The 16,326-nt window shown below is 37.2% G+C and overlaps 2 protein-coding genes across 6 annotated transcripts; both read right to left on the reverse strand.

Annotated features, from left to right (window-relative positions):
- Positions 1-245: 245 nt before the first annotated feature.
- Positions 246-8,450, reverse strand: LOC116352822 (hepatocyte cell adhesion molecule-like). Of its 3 annotated transcripts, XM_031809482.1 has the most exons (5): positions 8,327-8,450; positions 1,847-2,179; positions 1,351-1,605; positions 1,114-1,248; positions 246-1,001 (listed from the first exon to the last, which is right to left on the reverse strand). In XM_031809482.1, the coding sequence occupies exons 1-5, from the start codon at positions 8,376-8,378 to the stop codon at positions 865-867; spliced, it is 912 nt and encodes a 303-aa protein (XP_031665342.1). In that variant the 5' UTR covers positions 8,379-8,450; the 3' UTR covers positions 246-864. The 3 variants fall into 3 exon arrangements, with proteins under 3 accessions (XP_031665342.1, XP_031665344.1, XP_031665343.1); XM_031809484.1 differs by lacking the exon at positions 1,847-2,179 and having other exon boundaries at positions 8,327-8,430; XM_031809483.1 differs by lacking the exon at positions 8,327-8,450 and having other exon boundaries at positions 1,847-3,057.
- Positions 8,451-9,549: 1,099 nt separating this feature from the next.
- LOC109874116 (hepatocyte cell adhesion molecule) lies at positions 9,550-16,092 on the reverse strand. 3 transcript variants are annotated; one of them, XM_020465900.2, is made up of 5 exons: positions 15,951-16,091; positions 11,027-11,359; positions 10,531-10,785; positions 10,294-10,428; positions 9,550-10,181 (listed from the first exon to the last, which is right to left on the reverse strand). In XM_020465900.2, exons 1-5 carry the CDS (start codon positions 16,000-16,002, stop codon positions 10,045-10,047), a joined length of 912 nt encoding a protein of 303 aa, XP_020321489.2. In that variant the 5' UTR covers positions 16,003-16,091; the 3' UTR covers positions 9,550-10,044. The 3 variants fall into 3 exon arrangements, with proteins under 3 accessions (XP_020321489.2, XP_020321491.1, XP_020321492.1); XM_020465902.2 differs by lacking the exon at positions 11,027-11,359 and having other exon boundaries at positions 15,951-16,092; XM_020465903.2 differs by lacking the exon at positions 15,951-16,091 and having other exon boundaries at positions 11,027-12,490.
- Between the last annotated feature and the right edge of the window lie 234 nt (positions 16,093-16,326).

Here is a 16,326-nt window from a genome sequence, read left to right on the forward strand (position 1 = left end):
CAATCATTTCACTTTCATGGTCTCTCTTTGACTGTCTGTTGGTCTCTCTTTGACTGTCTCTTTTTACAGGGAGACATTGTCTGGTTTATATTCAAAAGGAACGAGTCAATTAAATATTGTGCACTTTGAAGTTACACATTCTAACAATCCAATATTTTACATTGATAGTGCTTTCTAATGTCTCACCAGGGGTCTTCACACCTCCATAACAAAGCATGCAAGGGTAATAAGTACACTGAAAAAAATGAGTTTACAATTTTTTTTTATATGCAACTACATTATCTTTTATTCTGTTATCCATATCATGGTTTCACAGCAACAATATATGTTGATATGTATATATGTAAAATATGTACAAAGCCTTTATTAATTTAAAACCCCTCATTAACAATATATTATATAACAATTATAAATGAGTATTTGATCTCAAATAGACAGTCGTACAACAACATGGATGCCTAAAAAGAAAGAAAGCATTACATTAACAGTATGATATTGCAGCTGAGTTTACAGGAAATGTTCACATTCGTTCACTTGTTCACTAACATTGAAATAGAGAAACATTAATATTATGGTTTTAAAGAAAAGTTACAAAATACATAAAAATTGTTATACCATTGTACAATATACAATACAAAATGAGACAGTAATTCATGTTAACAAACTCTAAACTACATGCAGTGCATCTTCCTAGCATTCCTTACATGATGCATGATGTCATCTTGATGTGTTTATTTGACACTAGTCTTTAAGTTTGATGGTCTGTCTCATCTACTCAATCAGTGCATCCACATAATGTTCACTCATCCCTTGTCTTTTTACTGCTTTACAAAGCTACATGTGGTAAAATGTCTACCCTTGAGTCTATGGGCTTCCTGCCACGTCTGGGTTTACAGCCATTTTGATCTGTCCATACACCACCGTCTCTGTGTCTGGGGGCCTCTGCTTCCTTGCTTGATTTATTTTCACATCAGCGTAAACAACAACCTCGTCACAGCGTTCTGAAATATGAAAAGAAAGCTATTGTACAATCTGGACATTAAACAAAATGTCATGTTTATTCAACATTTAAAACGTTCTCGACAAGAAACTAAATTGCCTAGAAAATTGTACCTGAATGATCAAATCTGGATCTTTGTTTCTTGCATAGATGGTTAATACCAACAAACAGTGCAAGAAGTGTGAGAGTTCCAACAGTCAGAGCTACAGACACTGTCACAGCTACTGAAGGAAACTGGGAAGAGACAACTAGAAAGAAATCAGAACACAACACTTGTTGACCATGTAAATGAAACAGAGTTGTACTCTTAATTCAAAAGGTGGGAATGAAGTCAACTGTCCTGACATTACCTTGGCAGGCCAGTAGATGAATAGTAGAGTTGCTGCTGCTAACTTTATTCTGAACCATACAGGTCAGGGTTTCTGTCACATCACTCTTCAGTATGATGACACTGTTCTGGTAGTGGTCATAAGCTACACTTCTGGTCAGATTCTGGCCATTCAGGGTCCAGCTGTACTGAAGACCATCTCCCTCTGAGGAGCATGTGACCACGGTCTCTCCATGAGGCAGACAGAGGTGAGACAATACTGGCTCTGACACCGGGGCTGACAGACACAAACACAAGAGATCACTCAAATACCCTAACTCTGATTCATTAAAACATTATATCTAAAGTACTGTATGAGGTAACAATATACTCTCTATGTGTTGTACTACTGCTGCCAAGTCCTACAGTACAAACCGATTGAAGTACTAACATCCTGGTGACCTTTCAGAAATACCCCTCACCAAGAAAAGGATGCATGAAGTATTTAGTCCTAACTAAAAAATGAAACAATTCTGTACCTTGTATCTCAAGTAGCATGTTGACTTTGCGCAACAATGTTCCCTCTGAATTATGTATTTCCATTTGGTAATCTCCACTGTCTTCTTCTATAACTCTGTCCCATCTCAATGTTCCATTATTAAAGAACTCAGAGCGATTCACATAATCCTGATGCAATTTAGATCTCCAGTCTTCTCCAGTTTTGAAGTGCAGAATACGAGTAAAATCTTTTTTCAATTGTATTTCTTCATTACTGCTGTCTGCAGCCAGCTGTAAGGACAAAGATTCTCCCAAAGCCCCATAGCAGTGATGAGTTCCATTCTTGCGAGAGAGATTACAGGCCTTGGCACTAACTGTGGAGCAATGATCTTAGGTCAGTATGTTATGATATGGGGACAAGGTTAGTGTAGGGACATAGACAAACACTATACAGCATACACTTCCACACTCTATTCCCCCAGGTGACAGCAACAGGCCATTCTTGAACATGGGAGACATTCTTACTGATCTGCTAGAGAACCAGTTTGGATTTAAGAATAACTTTTGTATGACTAAAGCCTTTAGTGAAAGGTCTAATGCTTTAATATTTAATCATTTCTGCACTCCAAATTAATATTCATTATATGAATAGGCCTGTTTTATTTTGTGTGGCTTGCCGTTCCAAATAAAACTGAGTCTTCATTTCTCATATAATTAAATATGTCGCTAATATGTCGCTATGTGTAGACAAGGCCATAAACAACAAGGCCATAAACAAGGTAAACTGAGATATGACTAAAGAGGAATAGGTCTTGCCTTTCATTAAATTGTAGAAAGCAGATAACTCAGTTTTCATTTATTCCTGTTATAGACTATGGTGATATTAAATACATGAATGCAGCTACCAATTTATCGCAGAACACTTAGTTTTATAACATCTGACAGTTTTGACATCACTGTATCCTTCATCATAAAGTTGGTTGGACTTCGCTAAAAACACGTAGGTCACTTCATTATGCTGTTTTTCTTCATAAAGCCTTAGTCAATAAGATACCAATTTACTTAACATCATTGTTGAGATATAGAATCTGGGATTACAACAGTAGATCCCAGGGCTGGTTAATGATGGAGTCTCCACGTGTATCCACAGAGTTGGGTAAATCTGTATTTTCTTACCAGGCCCCTGGACCCAAACTGTTACAGACCTATATCCATCCTGCCCTGCCTATCTAAGGTCTTCGAAAGCCAAGTCAACAAACAGGTCACTGACCATCTCGAATCCCACCGCACCTTCTCCGCTGTGCAATCTGGTTTCCGAGCCGGTCATGGGTGCACCTCAGCCACACTCAAGGTATTCAACGATATCATAACCGCCATCGATAAAAGACAGTACTGTGCAGCCGTCTTCATCGACCTTGCCAAGGCTTTCGACTCTGTCAATCACCATATTCTTATCGGCAGACTCAGGAGCCTCGGTTTTTCGGATGACTGCCTTGCCTGGTTCACCAATTACTTTGCAGACAGAGTTCAGTGCGTCAAATCGGAGGGCATACTGTGTGGTCCTCTGGCAGTCTCTATGGGGGTGCCACAGGGTTCAATTCTCGGGCCGACTCTTTTCTCTGTGTATATCAATGATGTCGCTCTTGCTGCGGGCGATTCCCTGATCCACCTCTACGCAGACGACACCATTCTATATACCTTCGGCCCGTCTTTGGACACTGTGCTATCTAACCTCCAAACAAGCTTCAATGCCATACAACACTCCTTCCGTGGCCTCCAACTGCTCTTAAACGCTAGTAAAACCAAATGCATGCTTTACAACCGGTCGCTGCCTGCACCCGCATGCCCGACTAGCATCACCACCCTGGATGGTTCCGACCTAGAATATGTGGACGTCTATAAGTACCTAGGTGTCTGGCTAGACTGCAAACTCTCCTTCCAGACTCATATCAAACATCGAAAATCAAATCAAGAGTCGGCTTCCTATTCCGCAACAAAGCCTCCTTCACTCACGCCGCCAAGCTTACCCTAGTAAAACTGACTATCCTACCGATCCTCGACTTCGGCGATGTCATCTACAAAATGGCTTCCAACACTCTACTCAGCAAACTGGATGCAGTCTATCACAGTGCCATCCGTTTCGTCACTAAAGCACCTTATACCACCCACCACTGCGACTTGTATGCTCTAGTCGGCTGGCCCTCGCTACATATTCGTCGCCAGACCCACTGGCTCCAGGTCATCTACAAGTCCATGCTAGGTAAAGCTCCGCCTTATCTCAGCTCACTGGTCATGATGGCAACACCCATCCGTAGCACGCGCTCCAGCAGGTGTATCTCACTGATCATCCCTAAAGCCAACACCTCATTTGGCCGCCTTTCGTTCCAGTACTCTGCTGCCTGTGACTGGAACGAATTGCAAAAATCACTGAAGTTGGAGACTTTTATCTCCCTCACCAACTTCAAACATCAGCTATCTGAGCAGCTAACCGATCGCTGCAGCTGTACATAGTCTATTGGTAAATAGCCCACCCTTTTTCACCTACCTCATCCCCATACTGTTTTTATTTATTTACTTTTCTGCTCTTTTGCACACCAATATCTCTACCTGTACATGACCATCTGATCATTCATCACTCCAGTGTTAATCTGCAAAATTGTAATTATTTGCCTACCTCCTCATGCCTTTTGCACACATTGTATATAGACTCCCCCTTTGGTTTCTACTGTGTTATTGACTTGTTAATTGTTTACTCCATGTGTAACTCTTTGTTGTCTGCTCACACTGCTATGCTTTATCTTGGCCAGGTCGCAGTTGCAAATGAGAACTTGTTCTCAACTAGCCTACCTGGTTAAATAAAGGTGAAATAAAAAAAAATAAAAAAAATCATGTGGAATAATCTCCATGTAACGTATAGTAGTGAGATCATTTCTTTCTTTCAGGATATGAATACCGACTTTGTCCACGTCACCATCAGACCATTTTATTGGTCAACTATATGGTAATGTAAAACATTTTTTGTGTGTGATTCACTAGGTAGTATAGTATTACATTCATCATAATTTGGTTGTAATCCAGAGGGGTTAGAAAAAGTATCTAGATCCTCTGAGGCGGTGAAGGGATCCAGATTGTGGATTTAATAGAAAACAGTAATCATTAGCGTAGAATTGACACCTCGGTTTTCAAACCCTGGATTTCTAGCATCTTGATATTACTGTTGGATCTGATTTTAATAACAAACATTTAGATTGTCATAATAAATAGAAATGCCGATAGTGGACAGTCTTGTTTTAGTCCTCTTGACATTTGAATACTTTCAGAGAAGTAGCCATTATTTACTATTTTACACTATACATAACTTTAACACATTCTATAAGAGATTCTCAAAAAGGGAAATATTCCAAGCATTTATATATAAATTGCAGTCGTACTTTATCAAAAGCCTTTTCAAAGTCAGCTATGAATAACAGGCCTGGTTTCCCAGATTGTTCATAGTGTTCTATCGTTTCCAGTACTTGTCTTATATTATCTCCAATGTATCGTCCATGTTAAAATCCTGTGTGATATGGATGAATAATATTCGACAATACCTTTTAAATTCTATGCGCTATTCATTTTAATATCATTTTTGCATCACAACACTGAAGTGTAAGGGGCCTCCACATTATTAAATGGACTGGATCTTTATATTTACCACTTGGGTCCTGTTTCAGTAATAATTAAATCAGATGTTCTTGTTGAGTATCTGATAATCTACAATTTTTCTAGGAGTTTGTAAAACATGCAATAAACATCCTCTGAGAACATCAAAAAAGGATTGATGTACCTCAACTGGTATTCCATCCAGCTCTGGAGTTTTCCCAGATTTAAAGGCTTTAATTGCATCAAGAAGTTCCTCCTCTCCAATTTGGCCTTCACTTTAGTCTTTCTGTACAGAAAGACGTGCTTAAAGTACTCTGCTTCCTCTTTCAAATTATTGTTTGGTGAATCATGGGTGACACTGTCATTTGTAACAAGTTTATGTACATTATTTTTGTTAGCAATTCTATGTTGAATATTAAAAAATAATTTGGTGCATTTTTCCCAATTAATTTTTTATAATATATTACACTTGGTCTTTCTTGAATAGGTTCCTCCATTTATTTAGGTATTTCGTCTAACTTATTCTGTGCCTCTATGGTTCAGTTTTTATTGCCATATAGCTGTACAATTAGTACTTTATTTACTTTCTTAATACAAACTCTTTTGACCTAAATTGCTTTGGTTTTCAAAATTATTCTTGTAATTGCATGCCCTCTAAAGGCACATTTAAAAGTGCCCCATACAACAAGGGGATCTGCTGTACCTACAGTATGTTATGTCAGAGAGTCAGTTCTTCATTCTTCTGTCCGAGATCTTTTTTTCAATTTTCGCGTAAAATGACATAGCCTAATCTAACTGCCTTTAACTCAGGCCCAGAAGCAAGGATATGCATATTCTTGGTACCATTTGAAAGGAAACACCTTTAAGTTTGTGGAAATGTGAAAGGAATGTTGGAGAATATAACACAATAGATCTGGTAAAAGATAATACAAAGAAAAAAACAACTGTTCTTTTGTATATTTTTTTCTACCATCATCTTTGAAATGCAAGAGAACGGTCATAATGTATTATTCCAGCCCAGGTGCAATTTAGATTTTGGCCAGTGTATGTGCAAAGTTTTAGACTGATCCAATGAACCATTGCATTTCTGTTAAAAATGTTGTATCATGACTGCCCAAATGTGTCTAATTTATTTATTTATTTTACTTTTCATGTTCAAAATTGTGCACTCTCCTCAACCAATAACATAGAATTATTTCACTGTAATAGCTACTGTAAATTGGACAGTACGGTTAAGTTAACAAGAATTTAAGCTTTCTGACATTATCAGATATGTCTATGTCCTGGGAAATGTTCTTGTTACTTACAACCACATGCTAATCGCATTAGCCTATGGAAGGGACACCGATCCCAAAGAAGTTTTAAAAACAAGTTATTAAATAGGCTCGGATTACATTTCCAATATCCTCGCCCACGTGGAAATTCTGTAGGAGTAATGTGTATGCCAATTATTTGATGGTCCGACTGCATTCTATCCCCTATCAACACTTTTAAAACTTTGTGACAACGAGAATTAAATAAGAAAGTAATCAAGACGACGAGCTTGCTTGAGACTCCGCTATGTATATCTCACTAGGTCAGGATATGTATGTCTCCATATATCCACTAGTTCCAATATATCAATGATATTTGTCATTTCCTTAAATGCATGAGGGTGATAGTTTGTAGTGTGATTTCCTTCACGGTCATTGAGGTATTTAAAACCATATTATAATATCCTACCATAATAATAGAGTCTTGTATTGCTTGTAGGCTTGATCAATTATGGATATCTTTAAGAAATGGCTTTCTTGCCACTCTTCCATAAAGGCCAGATTTGTGCAATATACGACTGATTGTTGTCCTATGGACAGAGTCTCCCACCTTAGCTGTAGATCTCTGCAGTTCATCCAGAGTGATCATGGGCCTCTTGGCTGCATCTGTGATCAGTCTTCTCCTTGTATGAGCTGAAAGTTTAGAGGGACGGCCAGGTCTTGGTAGATTTGCAGTGGTCTGATACTCCTTCCATTTCAATATTATCGCTTGCACAGTGCTCCTTGGGATGTTTAAAGCTTGGGAAATCTTTTTGTATCCAAATCCGGCTTTAAACTTCTTCACAACAGTATCTCGGACCTGCCTGGTGTGTTCCTTGTTCTTCATGATGCTCTCTGCGCTTTTAACGAACCTCTGAGACTATCACAGTGCAGGTGCATTTATACGGAGACTTGATTACACACAGGTGTATTGTATTTATCCTCACTGAACTTCTGGAGAGAGTTTGCTGCACTGAAAGTAAAGGCTGAATAATTTTGCACGCCCAATTTTTCAGTTTTTGATTTGTTAAAAAAGTTTGAAATATCCAATAAATGTCCTTCCACTTCATGATTGTGTCCCACTTGTTGTTGATTCTTCACAAAAAAATACAGTTTTATATCTTTATGTTTGAAGCCTGAAATGTGGCAAAAGGTCGCAAGGGTCAAGGGGGCCGAATACTTTCGCAAGGCACTGTATATATTTTCAAAGACCCCTAGACTTATAATTACACCAATAATAGCAGGCTAGCTAATCGGTTTTGTAACAAGTGTGTAAGTGTATGTCTGTGATGCATTAATGTAAGTCTGAAGGTGTAAAGTATAACATTAATGCAATACCAAATATTCACATTTTTGCAAAGCAAACATTTTATGTATCTCAGTTCTGTATTATTTATCTAACACTTGTTATTAGTGGACACACTCTTATACATTTGAACTGATGATTATTATTTTGTGTACATTTGGTAACTATATAATCTAATAAATGTAAATTTGATTAGCAGAACATGTTCAAATATTAGCATCATTGTTAGTGTCTTATTAATTCTTGGCTAGGCCTCTGTTCTGTGTAATATCATGTCTCACCTTGTGCTGCTACTGCTGCCACCACCAGAACTATAGTAATCACAGGATCCATTTCTCTTCTGGCTGCACAAGACGAGTGACATTTAGCAGAAGTCTCACAGGAGCACTACCATAAATACTGAGTGAAATCACGTGAACAAATCATAATGTGCTGATACTCTACAAATGAAAGACAGGCAAGTAGAGAAGACAATGTGCATGTTTGTCAGGGTGACAAACAGACTTTGACACTTTTGTAAGCAGTGCATACCTAGTGTGAACAGAAAACCACAAGTATACTGTGCCTGCTTACAAACTTCATATTTTATTCCACTTAACTTGTTGGTATGCATTTACTGCCATATTATTTAATGATGATTGTCCACTACTTTTTGAGAATGAAATGAATGAGTCACAGCAGGTCACAGGTCACTTCTTTGATTGCTTCATTGCTCGCATCAATTTTACCCAGGAGGGGATTGTATTTATTTTGTTCTTGCTGTGGTCTGTGGGGGCTCTGTCTGTGCACATTCCTCTCTGCTATGATCTTCTCATGCCTATCATAAATCCTCTTCTTTACAATATGAAAACAGTTTGAACTACAGTTTGATGTTAGTTTGACCTCCGCACAGTGACCACAATACACTATTGGCTGACACACCTTTCATTTATAGCTTCCAGACAACAACAGAAATGTCAATAATTAGACTCACAGTATTAACACACGTTTTAACCTGAATGCCCATAATGTTAAAATTCCTACAACATCAGTGTCTTCCTAGTTGTTTCCTTAGGACGACTTTGAATGTTTGTATGATGTCATCAAAAAGGGCATAACACATTAGTTTTATGCAAAGTAAGTACACTCTATGGTCAATCATGTCACTATTATGGTCTCTCTTTGACTGTCTGTTGGTCTCTCTTTGACTGTCTCTTTTTACAGGGAGACATTGTCTGGTTTATATTCAAAAGGAACGATTCAATTAAATATTGTGCACTTTGAAGTTACACATTCTAACAATCCAATATTTTACATTGATAGTGCTTTCTAATGTCTCACCAGGGGTCTTCACACCTCCATAACAAAGCATGCAAGGGTAATAAGTACACTGAAAAAAATGAGTTTACAATTTTTTTTTATATGCAACTACATTATCTTTTATTCTGTTATCCATATCATGGTTTCACAGCAACAATATATGTTGATATGTATATATGTAAAATAGGTACAAAGCCTTTTATTAATTTAAAACCCCTCATTAACAATATATTATATAACAATTATAAATGAGTATTTGATCTCAAATAGACAGTCGTACAACAACATGGATGCCTAAAAAGAAAGAAAGCATTACATTAACAGTATGATATTGCAGCTGAGTTTACAGGAAATGTTCACATTCGTTCACTTGTTCACTAACATTGAAATAGAGAAACATTAATATTATGGTTTTAAACAAAAGTTACAAAATACTTTAAAATTGTTATACCATTGTACAATATACAATACAAAATGAGACAGTAATTCATGTTAACAAAGTCTAAACTACATGCAGTGCATCTTCCTAGCATTCCTTACATGATGCATGATGTCATCTTGATGTGTTTATTTGACACTAGTCTTTAAGTTTGATGGTCTGTCTCATCTACTCAATCAGTGCATCCACATAATGTTCACTCATCCCTTGTCTTTTTACTGCTTTACAAAGCTACATGTGGTAAAATGTCTACCCTTGAGTCTATGGGCTTCCTGCCACGTCTGGGTTTACAGCCATTTTGATCTGTCCATACACCACCGTCTCTGTGTCTGGGGGCCTCTGCTTCCTTGCTTGATTTATTTTCACATCAGCGTAAACAACAACCTCGTCACAGCGTTCTGAAATATGAAAAGAAAGCTATTGTACAATCTGGACATTAAACAAAATGTCATGTTTATTCAACATTTAAAACGTTCTCGACAAGAAACTAAATTGCCTAGAAAATTGTACCTGAATGATCAAATCTGGATCTTTGTTTCTTGCATAGATGGTTAATACCAACAAACAGTGCAAGAAGTGTGAGAGTTCCAACAGTCAGAGCCACAGACACTGTCACAGCTACTGAAGGAAACTGGGAAGAGACAACTAGAAAGAAATCAGAACACAACACTTGTTGACCATGTAAATGAAACAGAGTTGTACTCTTAATTCAAAAGGTGGGAATGAAGTCAACTGTCCTGACATTACCTTGGCAGGCCAGTAGATGAATAGTAGAGTTGCTGCTGCTAACTTTATTCTGAACCATACAGGTCAGGGTTTCTGTCACATCACTCTTCAGTATGATGACACTGTTCTGGTAGTGGTCATAAGCTACACTTCTGGTCAGATTCTGGCCATTCAGGGTCCAGCTGTACTGAAGACCATCTCCCTCTGAGGAGCATGTGACCACGGTCTCTCCATGAGGCAGACAGAGGTGAGACAACACTGGCTCTGACACCGGGGCTGACAGACACAAACACAAGAGATCACTCAAATACCCTAACTCTGATTTATTAAAACATTATATCTAAAGTACTGTATGAGGTAACAATATACTCTCTATGTGTTGTACTACTGCTGCCAAGTCCTACAGTACAAACCGATTGAAGTACTAACATCCTGGTGACCTTTCAGAAATACCCCTCACCAAGAAAAGGATTCATGAAGTATTTAGTCCTAACTAAAAAATGAAACAATTCTGTACCTTGTATCTCAAGTAACATGTTGACTTTGCGCAACAATGTTCCCTCTGAATTATGTATTTCCAATTGGTAATCTCCACTGTCTTCTTCTATAACTCTGTCCCATCTCAATGTTCCATTATTAAAGAACTCAGAGCGATTCACATAATCCTGATGCAATTTAGATCTCCAGTCTTCTCCAGTTTTGAAGTGCAGAATACGAGTAAAATCTTTTTTCAATTGTATTTCTTCATTACTGCTGTCTGCAGCCAGCTGTAAGGACAAAGATTCTCCCAAAGCCCCATAGCAGTGATGAGTTCCATTCTTGCGAGAGAGATTACAGGCCTTGGCACTAACTGTGGAGCAATGATCTTAGGTCAGTATGTTATGATATGGGGACAAGGTTAGTGTAGGGACATAGACAAACACTATACAGCATACACTTCCACACTCTATTCCCCAGGGGACAGCAACAGGCCATTCTTGAACATGGAAGACATTCTTACTGATCTGATAGAGAACCAGTTTGGATTTAAGAATAACTTTTGTATGACTAAAGCCTTTAGTGAAAGGTCTAATGCTTTAATATTTAATCATTTCTGCACTCCAAATTAATATTCATTATATGAATAGGCCTGTTTTATTTTGTGTGGCTTGCCGTTCCAAATAAAACTGAGTCTTCATTTCTCATATAATTAAATATGTCGCTAATATGTCGCTATGTGTAGACAAGGCCATAAACAACAAGGCCATAAACAAGGTAAACTGAGATATGACTAAAGAGGAATAGGTCTTGCCTTTCATTAAATTGTAGAAAGCAGATAACTCAGTTTTCATTTATTCCTGTTATAGACTATGGTGATATTAAATACATGAATGCAGCTACCAATTTATCGCAGAACACTTAGTTTTATAACATCTGACAGTTTTGACATCACTGTATCCTTCATCATAAAGTTGGTTGGACTTCGCTAAAAACACGTAGGTCACTTCATTATGCTGTTTTTCTTCATAAAGCCTTAGTCAATAAGATACCAATTTACTTAACATCATTGTTGAGATATAGAATCTGGGATTACAACAGTAGATCCCAGGGCTGGTTAATGATGGAGTCTCCACGTGTATCCACAGAGTTGGGTAAATCTGTATTTTCTTACCAGGCCCCTATCATGTGGAATAATCTCCAAGTAACGTATTGTAGTGAGATCATTTCTTTCTTTCAGGATATGAATACAGAGTTTGTCCACGTCACCATCAGACCATTTTATTGGTCAACTATATGGTAATGTAAAACATTTTTTGTGTGTGATTCACTAGGTAGTATAGTATTACATTCATCATAATTTGGTTGTAATCCAGAGGGGTTAGAAAAAGTATCTAGATCCTCTGAGGCGGTGAAGGGATCCAGATTGTGGATTTAATAGAAAACAGTAATCATTAGCGTACAATTGACACCTCGGTTTTCAAACCCTGGATTTCTAGCACCTTGATATTACTGTTGGATCTGATTTTAATAACAAACATTTAGATTGTCATAATAAATAGAAATGCCTATAGTGGACAGTCTTGTTTTAGTCCTCTTGACATTTGAATACTTTCAGAGAAGTAGCCATTATTTACTATTTTACACTATACATAACTTTAACACATTCTATAAGAGATTCTCAAAAAGGGAAATATTCCAAGCATTTATATATAAATTGCAGTCGTACTTTATCAAAAGCCTTTTCAAAGTCAGCTATGAATAACAGGCCTGGTTTCCCAGGTAGAACACTATGAACAATTGTTTCCAGTACTTGTCTTATATTATCTCCAATGTATCTTCCATGTTGAAATCCTGTGTGATATGGATGAATAATATTCGACAATACCTTTTAAATTCTATGAGCTATTCATTTTAATATCATTTTTGCATCACAACACTGAAGTGTAAGGGGCCTCCACGTTATTAAATGGACTGGATCTTTATATTTACCACTTGGGTCCTGATTGATATAATTAAATCAGATCTTCTTGTTGAGTATCTGATAATCTACCATTTTTCTAGGAGTTTGTAAAACATGCAATAAACATCCTCTGAGAACATCAAAAAAGGATTGATGCACCTCAACTGGTATTCCATCCAGCTCTGGAGTTTTCCCAGATTTAAAGGCTTTAATTGCATCAAGAAGTTCCTCCTCTCCAGTCTATCACAGTGCAATCCGTTTTATCACCAAAGCCCCATATACTACCCACCATTGCGACCTGTACGCTCTCGTTGGCTGGCCCTCGCTTCATACTCGTCGCCAAACCCACTGGCTCCATGTCATCTACAAGACCCTGCTAGGTAAAGTCCCCCCTTATCTCAGCTCGCTGGTCACCATAGCATCTCCCACCTGTAGCACACGCTCCAGCAGGTATATCTCTCTAGTCACCCCCAAAACCAATTCTTTCTTTGGCCGCCTCTCCTTCCAGTTCTCTGCTGCCAATGACTGGAACGAACTACAAAAATCTCTGAAACTGGAAACACTTATCTCCCTCACTAGCTTTAAGCACCAACTGTCAGAGCAGCTCACAGATTACTGCACCTGTACATAGCCCACCTATAATTTAGCCCAAACAACTACCTCTTTCCCAACTGTATTTAATTTTAATTTATTTATTTATTTTGCTCCTTTGCACCCCATTATCTTTTTATTTCTACTTTGCACATTCGTCCATTGCAAAACTACCATTCCAGTATTTTACTTGCTATATTGTATTTACTTTGCCATCATGGCCTTTTTTGCCTTTACCTCCCTTCTCACCTCATTTGCTCACATTGTATATAGACTTGTTTATACTGCATTATTGACTGTATGTTTGTTTTTACTCCATGTGTAACTCTGTGTCGTTTTATCTGTCGAACTGCTTTGCTTTATCTTGGCCAGGTCGCAATTGTAAATGAGAACTTGTTCTCAACTTGCCTACCTGGTTAAATAAAGGTAAAATAAAAAAATAAAAAAATAAAAATTTGGCCTTCACTTTAGTCTTTCTGTACAGCTGTTAATTTTACATTTAAATTGAGATGGAGGAGACTGAAATGAAGACGTGTTTTAAATTACTTTGCTTCCTCTTTCAAATTATTGTTTGGTGAATCATGGGTGACACTGTCATTTGTAACAAGTTTATGTAAATTATTCTATGTTCAATATTTAAAAAATAATTTGCTGCATTTTTCCCAATTCATTTTTATAATATATAATATATTACACTTGGTCTTTCTTGAATAGGTTCCTCCATTTATTTAGGTATTTCGTCTAACTTATTCTGTGCCTCTATGGTTCAGTTTTTATTGCCATATAGCTGTACAATTAGTACTTTATTTACTTTGTTAATACGAACTCTTTTTGACCTAAATTGCTTTGGTTTTCAAAATTATTCTTGTAATTGCATGCCCTCTAAAGGCACATTTAAAAGTGCCCCATACAATAAGGGGATCTGCTGTACCTACAGTATGTTATGTCAGAAAAAGTCAGTTCTTCATTCTTCTGTCCGAGATCTTAAGGATCCTCCCCTTTTTTCAATTTTCGCGTAAAATGACATAGCCTAATCTAACTGCCTTTAACTCAGGCCCAGAAGCAAGGATATGCATATTCTTGGTACCATTTGAAAGGAAACACCTTTAAGTTTGTGGAAATGTGAAAGGAATGTTGGAGAATATAACACAATAGATCTGGTAAAAGATAATACAAAGAAAAAAACAACTGTTCTCTTGTATATATTTTTCTACCATCATCTTTGAAATGCAAGAGAACGGTCATAATCTATTATTCCAGCCCAGGTGCAATTTAGATTTTGGCCAGTGTATATGCAAAGTTTTAGACTAATCCAATGAACCATTGCATTTCTGTTAAAAATGTTGTATCATGACTGCCCAAATGTGCCTAATTTGTTTATTAATAACTTTTTATGTTCAAAATTGTGCACTCTCCTCAAACAATAACATTAAATTCTTTCACTGTAATAGCTACTGTAAATTGGACAGTGCGGTTAGGTTAACAAGAATTTAAGCTTTCTGACATTATCAGATATGTCTATGTCCTGGGAAATGTTCTTGTAACTTACAACCACATGCTAATCGCATTAGCCTACGGAAGGGACACCGATCCCAAATAAGTTTTAAAAACAAGTTATCATCAAATAGGCTTGGATTACATTTCCAATATCCTCGCCCACGTGGAAATTCTGTAGGAGTAATGTGTATGCCAATTATTTGATGGTCCGACTGCATTCTATCCCCTATCAACACTTTTTAAAGTTTTTGTGACAACGAGAATTACATAAGAAAGTAATCAAGACGACTAGCTTGCTTGTGACTCCGCTATGTATATCTCACTAGGTCAGGATATGTATGCCTCCATATATCCACTAGTTCCAATATATCAATGATATTCGTAATTTCCTTAAATGCATGAGGGTGATAGTTTGTAGTGTGATTTGCTTCACGGTCATTGAGGTATTTAAAACCATATTATAATATCCCACAATAATAATAGAGTCTTGTATTGCTTGTAGGCTTGATCAATTATTATATACATTTTCAAAGACCCCTAGACTTACGATTACACCAATAATAGCAGGCTAGCTAATCGGTTTTGTAACAAGTGTGTAAGTGTATGTCTGTGATGCATTAATGTAAGTCTGAAGGTGTAAAGTATAACATTAATGCAATACCAAATATTCACATTTTTGCAAAGCAAACATTTTATGTATCTCAGTTCTGTATTATTTATCTAACACTTGTTATTAGTGGACACACTCTTATACATTTGAACTGATGATTATTATTTTGTGTACATTTGGTAACTATATAATCTAATAAATGTAAATTTGATTAGCAGAACATGTTCAAATATTAGCATCATTGTTGTTAGTGTCCTATTAAGGCTTGGCTAGGCCTCTGTTCTGTGTAATATAATTTCTCACCTTGTGCTGCTGCTGCTGCCACCACCAGAACTATAGTAATCACAGGATCCATTTCTCCTCTGGCTGCACAAGACAAGCGACATTTAGTCTTACAGGAGCACTACCATAAATACTGAGTGAATTGTCGTGAACTGATCATAATGTGCTGATACTCTACAAATGAAAGACAGGCTTGTAGAGAAGACAATGTGCATGTTTGTCAGGGTGACAGACAGACTTTGACACTTTTGTAAGCAGTACATACCTAGTGTGAACAGAAAACCACAAGTATACTGTGCCTGCTTGCAAACTTCATATTTTATTCCACTTAACTTGTTGGTATGCATTTACTGCCATATTATTTAATGATGATTGTCCAGAGGTGAGGTGGATGAAT

The sequence above is a fragment of the Oncorhynchus kisutch genome, linkage group LG29, assembly GCF_002021735.2.
Source record: "Oncorhynchus kisutch isolate 150728-3 linkage group LG29, Okis_V2, whole genome shotgun sequence".
Taxonomy (NCBI): Eukaryota; Metazoa; Chordata; class Actinopteri; order Salmoniformes; family Salmonidae; genus Oncorhynchus; species Oncorhynchus kisutch.

Coding starts and splice junctions, on each gene's coding strand:
- LOC116352822 (XM_031809482.1), bottom strand. CDS start 8,378: ATGGATCCTGTGATTACTATAGTTCTGGTGGTGGCAGCAGTAGCAGCA. Junction 2,180..8,326: donor GGCAGCAGTAGCAGCACAAG/GTGAGACATGAT, acceptor ATTGCTCCACAG/TTAGTGCCAAGGCCTGTAAT. Junction 1,606..1,846: donor CATGCTACTTGAGATACAAG/GTACAGAATTGT, acceptor TGTGTCTGTCAG/CCCCGGTGTCAGAGCCAGTA.
- LOC109874116 (XM_020465900.2), bottom strand. CDS start 16,002: ATGGATCCTGTGATTACTATAGTTCTGGTGGTGGCAGCAGCAGCAGCA. Junction 10,429..10,530: donor TCATCTACTGGCCTGCCAAG/GTAATGTCAGGA, acceptor ATTTCTTTCTAG/TTGTCTCTTCCCAGTTTCCT. Junction 10,182..10,293: donor ATCCAGATTTGATCATTCAG/GTACAATTTTCT, acceptor TTCATATTTCAG/AACGCTGTGACGAGGTTGTT.